Source organism: Meleagris gallopavo, chromosome 4, assembly GCF_905368555.1.
Source record: "Meleagris gallopavo chromosome 4, MGAL_WU_HG_1.1, whole genome shotgun sequence".
NCBI lineage: Eukaryota > Metazoa > Chordata > Aves > Galliformes > Phasianidae > Meleagris > Meleagris gallopavo.
In genome coordinates, this window is record NC_139407.1 from 29,018,952 (window position 1) to 29,030,025 (window position 11,074).

The window sequence follows — 11,074 nt, forward strand, 5'->3', positions numbered from 1 at the left end:
ATGAAGCTAATAGTAATTATCTTACAAACAGAATCTAGGTGTAAGCATCATGTTAAGTCTGTATCAATGTTATATTTAATTAAGCAGACTATGCATCATACAGTAAAATGATCTCTTGATTGCTCTGATAACCAGCTGAAATGAGGTTCACCAGTACTAACAAGTATTCACTGAAATAAGGAACTCAACTTCTGTGCTTTCAAGGTTGCCTCAGAAAACATTTATTATAGTGAATTAATGGACTTAGATACACAGGTGAATCAGTGTTTGAAATGCAAATTCTTTAGGCAGTCTTGGAAATCTTTGCCTCGCAGTGTATTTGTACCAACTCCCTGGTGCTGCGCCTAAGTAAATAAATAAGGTCCATGCCCAGAAGGATGGCCACAGCCATGTAAATTGAACATAACTTTCTGAGCATCTGCTTTCAGCTAATGGTTGCTGTTGCTCTTTGGCATGCATTTTACCTCTACATAGAGAGCAGTTCGCAATCACCATTCGTAATTCTTTTGCCACTGCTATAGAAACTGAGTTTGTGATCTGAAGAAATTCCAAGTAAAAATTAAAATGTAAGTCTGTGTATTGTCCCAGAAGACTGCAGTTCTTCTGTGCATCATGGAAGGATTCCAGAAATGTCACTCTTGTTTCTGTTAATATATTTATTTTAATAAGCCTGTAGGAAAGCTTAAGATAAGACATATGCTCAGTCTTTTGTTGGATTGAAGCCTTATTCAGTACAGTGTGCAGATAGCTCTTTTTAATAACTGCACAATATTACTCAGTAAATTAAATAATACAAACCTACCATTAGAAATTCTATCAATAGTCATCACATCTGTTTGATCATTTTGTACATGTTTCCCCTTCGGCGATATTCAGAAATTCTCAAAAAACATTTGGCCTTTTAAGAATGAGCAAAGGAGAGATTTAAGGAGGCACACATTGCAAAAACATCCCTTAAATGATCAGGAACACTAGAAATGTGGTAGCATTCTACCCTGCATGCTTCAAAGCCCTTCAATTGAACATTAGAAGCAAACTTATCCACCAGTTCCAGCTGTTGCCAGTGAGGATATGGGATTTATTTTTTTCTTTTAGCAAAACAGTAAGTCTCAAAACTCTACTGTGTTACCGAAGGTTCCTACAATCTGAATAGCTTAGAATTCCCAATTTCACAGCACAAGAGGTCAGCTCATATGTTGAGGCACAATGAATTATGAAAATTGTGGTGTAAATATGAGATGTTCTCAGTCGCTGCTTACTGCATTGTAAAGTTCCTTCTCACCCAGTTCTCTCATTCTACTGTTGTTTATATCTTTTGATTCACATCATTAATAAAACACATCTCTACCTCTCTTAGATAAGTCCTTTTGTTTGCAAACAAAAAAATTTAAAAATGCCAGGCTCCTGTCCAGTTCACTGTATTGTGCACAGCTGAGTATGTTTAGATACCAACAAGAATCCAGGGCACTGCAGAGACGCTTAGCTTTGAAAATGTATTAAAACTGAATATCTATTCTAAAGCAGACGTATCATGCTCTGAAATCATCATCATAACCTAAACATCAAAAGACAAGCAAAGGACCTATTCTGAGTCCAAAGTGCAGTAAAGAGGTCTAAAAGAAATGTGTTGGTTCATTTGTAAGGATCTTGGAAGAAAGCAGATGAGGATTGTGAATGAGCAGAAGCTGTGAGTATCTCTCCGAGAGACGAATAAAAGTTATTGTATTATAGAAGATCACAGCAGAGTCTAAAGAGAAACGTGGAAGTGGCACCGTGTGTACTACGCAGATCCCCAACATACTGGAATAATACACTCACCTTGTCCACAATGCAGATCTGCTTCTTGCTTTGCACATCAAGGATCTCCACTTCAAAGTAAGTGATTTTTGAATGTTTGAGCACTGGTGGTGGTTTGAAATGGCCAGCAGAAAGCACCAGCTGAGAGAAGTTGAAAAAAGTGCGCGTGTTTTGTGACATGGACAGAGGTCCTCCATGAGCTGAAAGATCCTTCTTGAGTTCCGAGGCGCTGGTCTTCCTTCTCCTGAGCATTGTATGACCCAGCAACAGCTACTGTCATGTCAATAGGGGACAGTTCCAGGGGGAAGCCTTCCTTCCCCGCATCAGTTAAATACAATCACGGACTGATGAGACATGAAAGGTCAAGTGGTGTTCCATTTTAAGAGTACTGTCATATTTAGCAGGAGTGAAAACAATGGCTCCATAATCCAAGTCTATATTTAACCAGCTATTGTGATGTGCCGTATGTCTGGCTTTTTTTCTCCCTTTTAATTTAAACCAGCGTTTGAAACAACACATTGTACTTTTTCCCTAGCACGTTAAGTCAGATCCCAAAATTCCAGAGCCCCGGAGAAATCAGAAATGAATGCACTGAATTCCATTGTTATCTACTGAGACAAATGTTTTAAAGTGACTACAGATGTGCATATGTATAGATATGTGCATGTGTGTGTATATATAGTGTTTGTGTGCATGTGTGCTCTTAATATTTAGCTGTAAAATGATATCAGAAATCATTTATTCTAAAAATATTGACTGTTGCTCTTGGAGGCCTGAAGCACTTGAAATAACAAAACACTAGGTGTTAATCAGCAAAACGTAGGGGTTGTCTGCAAATGCCAAGGATTACAGTGTTAGAAAGGCACCACAGATTTCTGCAGACAGATGTAGAGTAAGTTCTGAGTACATTTCTACATGGTAAAACCTCAGGGAAATTACAATCGCTGTTATAAAAATCATGACAATCAGGAATTTTAATTAAGTGGAAAAAAACGGACAACACAGCTATACCCCCCCCACCCCCCGCCTTCCCCAGGAGGTGACAGTGGAGACAGAACAGGTCTCTTATCTTTGATTCTGCTGTTGCAGAAAATTTAGTGCTTGCCACATCTAGCTCCTCATGATAAGGAGTTCTGTGAAATAACTGAAAAACTAATTGGTAAGTTTTTGCAGGAATTAAAAATGAGAGTGAGGGGATCCTCCCCAGGGAAGGCCATCTTCAAACAATCTCCTCTCCTGGCAGTATTGTCACATCCGCTCATTTTCACACATATGAGTATAGGTATTACTGGTGCAATAGTCAGATTGTAAGTGTGCTTAAGTTCTGGAGGATCAAGACCACATACGAGCAATTTCTGTGCTTCTTATAGACATACAGAAAGAATATATGAAGATGAAACAGCGAATTAGTGAGGACTGAACTCTTGAGCAGGTTTGAGTGTAGTGATAACAAGACCGTGCATTTGCAGTAACAAAATACTTGTAACAGGAAACAGTAGTCTAATTTATTTCATAAACCAGGTATATGGCCTGCACAGATACGAAATGATGGTGGCGAGGCCATGATGCATATCATGTGAACATACTGGTCCATATCTCCTTTAACAAAGGGATCTTGCTGCTTGTTTCTGACACAGATGAGTGCTTGTTCACAGCAACTCCTTCCCCAGCAAAATGAATGGCAAAATCTCCAGAATGAGGAGCTGAATAGAGTATGCATGACCTTAGCAATACACTTTGCTTTACAACACATGCACCTATAGAGCCACAGAATGGCTTGGGTTGGAAGGGACCTTTAAAGCCACCTACCCTGACTCCCTGCTGTGGGCTGGTTGCCACTCCCCAGCTCAGACTGCTCAGGTCCCTGTCCAATCTGGTCTTGAGCACCTGCATGGATGGGGCACCCACAGCCTCTTTGGGATGCCAAAACAAAAAAGTCATTAGACTTAAGATTATATTGTGATCAAAGAAGTACACTTGTAGCTGAGTCTAAATGAAAAGTTTGAAAGGAACCACAACCCTAGTGGAGACAGTATAGAATGAAGAGCAAATTTGAAGAAACTGTGATACAAAATGATCAGAACGGGCAGAGTGACAAATCATAGGCCTTAATTTTATTAAGGGCCTTAATAAAAACAGACAGGTAAAGACCATGCAACACATAGATCCTCAATACCAAGCGTAAGATGCACTCGTTTGGACAAATTACTATAAGGAAACTGTATAAATTGCTAAATGAGAGATTAGACAAACAGATATAATAACTCCTCTTAACCTTAAAATCTAGAATCAGTTAGCAGTAAGAGTACACATTAGTATACTTCTTAATTTATTTCAATTCAAAAGCAATGGAGGAATTCAATGCCATCCCTTTGCTCCACACACACTTCTTTGTCAGACACTATTCTGTCAGACTGCCCTTCTGCTGCCATCTGTCACACAGCAACAGCATGTAATGGAATATTGGTGGGAAGGTTCGACCTCCAGCATCCACCTCTGACGTTGTGGGCCAACATTATAAAATAGGAGGCATTGCTTTCAGAGCACCTCTCCTATTTCTTTTAATTATTGTTATTATTTACCAAAGCTAATGATACACAATTTTAATATTTTGATAATCTTCACAGAGCCAATAGCTGACAATAACTACGATGCAGTAGGGTTTCCCTGAAGATGACAGGCTCATTCCTCCCAGTACTAAATGATGGGTCTAAGATTAGACTGTAGCACAATTTCTCTGCACAGTGATTGGGGATAGACTGAAGATAAATGTAATGCTTGCATATAAAGAGGGTGAAAGCTACTCTACCAAAAATAAGCAAGGATAGAGTTATCACTGATAACTTAAGCTCTAAATGAGAGGTGCATAAAAGCAGTGGAGATTTTGCCATTAACATGCCAACTGCTGCAGCTCTTTGAAATGTTATTAATGGGTTTGGTTCTCCTGGATCACTGTAAGGTAATTCAGCCTCTTCTATGTAAAACTGCACATACACTCACACACACACACACACACAAAAAAAAAAAAAAAAAAGAAACACTGATTACTGGACAAAAGGCATATTTTCACTTTCCGTGTAGTATATGTACCTTGTTTCAGTCCCCAGTGTGGGAGATGGGGAGCCCCGGTGCACAGGTGCCAGCCCTGTGGTGAGATTTATTGACCTGCTTTACAGGGGTATGAGCTGTTGGCGCAGCAGCTTCTGAGAGCTGTGGCAAGGCAAGTAGCCAAGAGTCCCTGACCTCAGCTTCACTCTGGGACTCTGAGAGGAATCAAAGAGCACTCAGCAAGAATTAAATCATCTCTGACAGCTTCAACTTGCACACAATTTCCTGCCATATAAGGGGCTGATATTTTCGAGGGGCCATGTAGATGGGCACAACTCTTAAACCATGGCTCTACCTTCTCTCCTCACTTGGCACTTGCCTGACATGAGCTGCTTTGCAGATAGGCAGGCACTTTGTTAAGCCATCCTTTTGAAAGGCTTTTTTTTTTTTTTCCCAGATGCCACACAGCCATCATTTCTGGTTTACTGAACTGCTGGTATTTTTGCAACAAAAGCAACAGCTGTTGTTGACTTTTTTGCAGTACTTTGAACGCAATACTTTAAAGCGTCAAATTGTGTAGGCCATGACAAAATAGGTGACAAAGTATTGGACAGGGACTAGGACTTGGTATTAAGTTCGTGGTTAAGACACTAATTTCCTGTGTGGTGTTAGAAATTGCTTTTTATCCTGCTTCTCCCTTCCTATTCCACATTCCTTCTCTGTGTGATTGCAGACCTCCTAGCACAGAAATTTTATGAGATCACAACTGGATCCCAGAGGAGCTTCTGAAATACCTTTTCACCTTTGGTTATTTTGTACTCCTCCTTTCTTAGAGAACTGATCACCTCCTTTCAGTCTGCAGAATGTAACCCATTAAGTCAGCAGCACAGGGTAATCTCTGTCACCCCAGATACTTGTCAGCAGCCCCTCACACAATGCTTTTTTATCACATACAGATTAGGTGCTTGGTGGAAGCAGGGTATTCCTTCCCCGTGGCTTCATGTTGCCAGAGAACTCCCAAGACAGAGACCTCAGAGCCTCAAGTACTTGGTACAATAGAAGGAAGGGATGCTATCCAGAGGCACCTGGACAGGCTTGAAAAGTGAGTCCATGAGAACCCAATAAGGTTCAAAAAAGGCAAGTGAGACATGTTGCACTCGCTGTGTATACAGACTGGGAAAAGAAAGCAGCACTGGGTGGCAGCATGATGAGGGAGGTGATTGTCTCCCTCTACTCTGTCTTTGTGACACCTCATCTGGAGGACTACACCCAGTCCTGAGGCCCCAGTACAGGAGGGATGTGGAGCAAGTCCAGAGAATGGCCATGAGGAAGGGTTGAGGGAGCTAGGTTTGTTCAACCTAGAGAAGACTCAGGGGAGACCTCAGTGCAGCCTAACAGACCTTAAAGGGAACTCTTAAACAGAAGGGAAAGCAACTTTTTACACGGTCTGATAGTGACAGCACAAGGGGGGGGGGGGGGGGTGGTTTTTAAAGCAGAAGGAGAGATTTAGGTTAGATGTTAGGAAGAAATTCTTTACTCAGAGGGCAGTGAGGCAATGGCAAAGGCTGCCCAGTGAAGCTGTGGATGCCACCGTTCCATGCAGGTGCTCAAGACCAGATTGGACAGGGACCTGAGCAGCCTGATCTGATGGGGGGCAACCAGCCCACAGCAGGGAGTCGAAACTGGGTGGGCTTTAAAGGTCCCCTCCAACCCAAGCCATTCTGTGACTCTATAGGTGCATGTATTGTAAAGCAAAGTGTATTGCTAAGGTCATGCATACTCTATTCAGCTCCTCATTCTGGAGATTTTGCCATTCATTTTGCTGGGGAAGGAGTTGCTGTGAACAAGCACTCATTTGTGTCAGAAACAAGCAGCAAGATCCCTTTGTTAAAGGAGATATGGACCAGTATGTTCACATGATATGTATCATGGCCTCGCCACCATCATTTGGTATCGGTGCAGCCCGTATGCCTGGTACCAAGCTTGATACAATTAGCACTTCTTCACAGCTCCCCATTTCCATCTTGAATTTCACGTGTTCAGAGCCAGGTATGAGTGTAGCTGTCCATTCAGTCTGTTTTTACTGTAATGTCCAATAAGAGGTTTATATAAGAGCCTTATATAGTGCACTCATTTACAAAAATAGTAACAATAATTTGTTTGACAGGTTGCTGGGTTCGTCTGGATGAGAGTTTGGGAATAGCTTTTCTGGATTATTTGGGGGGGCTATTGCTTTTAAACACTGTTTTAATTCTGTTATCCATATTGTATTAATAACAACCATAATGCACTTTTGAAACACATTGGGAATTAACACATTGAAGCCTGGCTGTCAGGAACAAAGAATGCACCCATATTCCTCCCCTTTTACTGGCAGGGAAGCAGCAGATGCCAATCATTTTGGCCCTGTGAGATACACAACACAGACATCACCCAACCAAAAGCCATACAGCTCACAGCATGTCCTTCAGCAGCTGTGAGAGCAGAGAGCCGAGGAACCAGCCTGCCAGCAGGGCTGGGAATCTCTGGTGCTGCCCACCTTCTCCTTGCAGAAGGAGGTTTCACCACTGACTGTGGAGCTTTGCCAGCTGTTTAACATCTCACTCTAGGGGCTTGGCTTTACTTTTCTGGCTTTGCAAACCAACTTTAACCTTTGCCGTGGGTAGTGTCAACGGCAAGTAAATCCACAGTACAAATCAAATCCAAACACAGCCCTCTTTCCGTCCCCCACAGGCATCCACGAGCGAAACAAGCAAAGCCAGCAGACGAGTACAGCAATTCTATCTGCAAGATGTAGGAAGTGTAACCTCCACCCCCCACCCACCTCACGCAAACACACACCTACATCCCTACCAAAGTACCTAAGTATGACAGATAGCTCACATCTGATGACAGGCAGGATGTAGTGTGAAAGGCAGCTGTTGGGCTGCAGCAATGAAGAAGCCTGAGGAGATGCTCCTGGTGATGAAGAGCCTCAAAGGAATCCTTGCAGATGACCTGTTGGATCAATCTCATTGTTACTGACAACAAATAATGTATCTACAGCTGTGCAGTTGGAAATTGTCGGTTCTTATTTAAGTATATCAGTGCAAATTGTGCTATTCATGATGTTACCAACTCATTATTTGAAATGCCGTAGCATTTTCTTTTCCCCAGCTGCTCAGTGTTTGGAAGTATGGGACTATGTGAAATACTCCAGTTGTCTTTTTTTTTTATTTTTAGCTGGAACATTTTGTTATTCTTTTCCCCTTAGGTCAGCATGCAGCCTTAGAAACAAAGAAGAATGTTTTGAAAACTTGACCTCTAATGTTCTAAAAACAAGGATGGTTTTTAAAACAAGATATGATTTTTAAGCTGGTCTTGGTATTTAGCAGACAGAGATGAGGATCAGCACTGTTCACGTTTCAGTGTTATGCTGACAATATGCTTTTGTCCTCATAGTTCCTTTGAGGCAAAGATTAGAAATAATTTTGGGGAGACAAGGAAATGTCACCTAAACTTGTTCAATGAATACTTTAAGGAAAATTTTCCCTACATTTTTCCCTACAGCATTACACTATAGCCTTCAGCATCTCCTTAAGAAGCCTTTACCTTTTTGGTGACGAGAAGTGACTCTTTCTATACACTGGCCTTAATACTGGTGTGATGCCCCCTTCCTCCATTGTCAATATGCATGGTGTATCAGTTAGCAGAGATTAGAAACTTGCTTCCAATTGCTTGGCTTCATTTCAGTGTCTTACAACAGGCTTTATGCACTCCAATTAGCAGTAGCTCACTGAAGGAAAGCCACTGACTTCTGTAACTCAATGGCATGATTAGCTCCCTGCCAATCTCAGCACATATACTAATGCCCAGGCAGCAAAGCAAGCAACAAAGCAGCATCCAAGTTAATGAGAGTCCTCGGAACATGGACAGACAGCAAGTTTCTGTGCAATTTGCTGTGGCTTTAAGCTATCATGCCACTTCATGGACAAAATAGAGGACAGGGAGTGGATGAATGAAGGGCAGGTGTTGATACCCTGTACTTTGCAGCAGTGTAAGCTTACTCCATGTCCTCACTGAATTTCAACTGAGTACATTACTGACAGTATTTTTTTAATCCCCCCCTGAGAACACATTCTGACTAGATAATGGGTTGTAATTTCACAGAGTAAGATCAAGTAACCACATTATCAGAAACTGATCAGCCAGTAAATAGCAATGAACAGAAATATAATAAAGCACAACCCATTTTCCACAAATGGCAGCAGTATAAGCTGGCAAATTCACACTTTACAGCCAAGATGGAATGCATCTTTCTTTTGTGCAAAACCAGTATGTCCAATATGAAGCTGAAGTTACTTGAAACAGTTTCAAGAAAACAACGCGTTGTTCAAATATGCAGTTTGCATTGATGCTGAAGTGCTCAGAAAGGCTCATTCATTTGAATGGAAAGATTCTGAGGTTCTGATCAATTAACTTCTGCTTTCTAATCCTAGTTTTTGTCTGAAGATCTTGGTGTGGTTGGTCTTTTATTACCTTTGAAATGTTACGTGTTATTTCTTCTCATACAGGAAGCCAAACCTTTCTTAGTATTTTTCATTTCAGGGCTTCATGAATTAGGTTTCGGAAAAGTCTGTCAGCATAGCCTCCTTCTTTTACAAACTTCCAAGCTTTCAGAAAAGTTGCAATTTAGTATGACATTTTTAATATTCAGTCTCAACCTGAAGATTAATCTTGAGCTAAAAGAAAAATGATCGGTCCTTTACTTTCACGTTCATTCTTTCTGACTGAAAAAAATGTTTTTGTGACATTTTTCTATCAAATGATTTTGAGAAACAGAATTCCTAAAAACTTGGTGTCAGGCAAGCAAACAAAAGATGATTTTATTTATTTCACTCAAACTGCTGTTCCCTGCCAGTTTTTTTCAGGCTTCAAGTGTTTAGAAAAACGTTTCCATGCAGCAACATTAAATAGCAAGGGAAAGCATGCCCACCAAATTGAAATACTGCTTTTTGTTTGCTTGTTTCTCCATTTATTTCCCTTGTTTAGCCTGCACAGCTAAAACACTTGCCTTGGTGCCATTTTCAACAGGACCCTGATGAAGGCTTGGCTATTAGGAAACATTTCTCCTCAGCAAGAATGGTGATGCAGTGGCAAGGGCTGCCATAGAGATGGTGCAGTCACCATCCCTGGAAGTGTTCAAGAAATGAGGAGATGTGGCACTGAGGGGGGCATGGTGGGGTGAATTGGGGGTTGGACTGGATGGTCTTAGAGGTCTTTTCCAACCTTAATGATTCTGTGATTCTAAGGAGTGTCCGTGCCCAAACTCTGATAATGTTAATGCCTTCTATTTCATGGTTCTGATATTATTTCTGTCAAAGCTGTACCAGAGATCAAGATCTCCCTTCGTTCATCTTGTTTAAAACAATACAGGAAATCTATCATATTTAAGGCATTATGAGAAACCTGCTCACCTGCAGAAAGATGTTTCACCTGGGATCAGATCATTTTTCAGCTAGGACTGGTTCTATTCTGCTGGCAGCAGAAAATGTCATTGACATTACCCACAATTTGGCAGCATCTCCCACTCAAGACTACCACCTCATCAGACCTCTTGGCACACACAAGAGGATGGAGCCTGTACAAGCTCCAGACATCCCCTCATTGCCTTTGTTAATGACAAACAGACACAAACAAGTGTGCATTATGGTCTTACACCACACAGCAACCTGGAACAAGCTAAGGAGAACAGGATTTTAGGAATCACAGAATCATAAAATGGCTTAGGTTGGAAGGGACTTTAAAGCCCATCTAGTGCCCAACCCCCTGCCTTTGGCAGGGTTGATTACCACTAGATCGGGCTGCCCAGGGCCCCATCCAAATTGGCATGGCACACCTCCAGGGATAGCGCATGCACAAGTTTTGAACACGTTGCCTGGAGAACCTGTTTTAATCTTGAACTCCAGGGAAAAAAAAAAAAAAAAAAAGTTTCTATGGGCTCTCGAAATGTTTTTGTGACTTCTTGCAGAACACTTTTACTCCCAGTGAAGGAACCACTATTGCTGAGACATCCCTGATGATCCATGTCTTGTTTTATCACAACCAGCATTTACACAGAAGGATAAAAAATTACAGAAAAGTTGGCAGGGTGAAGTGAACTAATTTGTGTGAAGCTAACAATGCACAGACTTTCCTTATCCTGTAGCAAATCTGGAAGGAGAGAGGCTTGCTGTTTGTTATTAGTTAG

General features: G+C 41.4%; 1 protein-coding gene and 1 long non-coding RNA gene across 6 annotated transcripts in view; one reads left to right on the forward strand and one right to left on the reverse strand.

Moving 5' to 3' along the window:
* The window catches only part of LOC104910599 (uncharacterized), a 32,730-nt gene extending 30,902 nt beyond the window's left edge, over positions 1 to 1,828 (forward strand). For both annotated transcript variants that reach the window (XR_793220.4, XR_014882966.1), the window contains one exon: positions 1,644 to 1,828. This is a non-coding gene — a long non-coding RNA (uncharacterized LOC104910599). The remainder of the gene's footprint in view (positions 1 to 1,643) is intronic.
* TECRL (trans-2,3-enoyl-CoA reductase like) overlaps positions 1 to 2,049 on the reverse strand; it is a 51,795-nt gene extending 49,746 nt beyond the window's left edge. For all 4 annotated transcript variants that reach the window (XM_085222631.1, XM_085222630.1, XM_085222633.1 and 1 more), the window contains exon 1: positions 1,819 to 2,049. In XM_085222631.1, the coding sequence (XP_085078757.1) occupies positions 1,819 to 2,049 (231 nt within the window). The remainder of the gene's footprint in view (positions 1 to 1,818) is intronic.
* Positions 2,050 to 11,074: the final 9,025 nt, after the last annotated feature.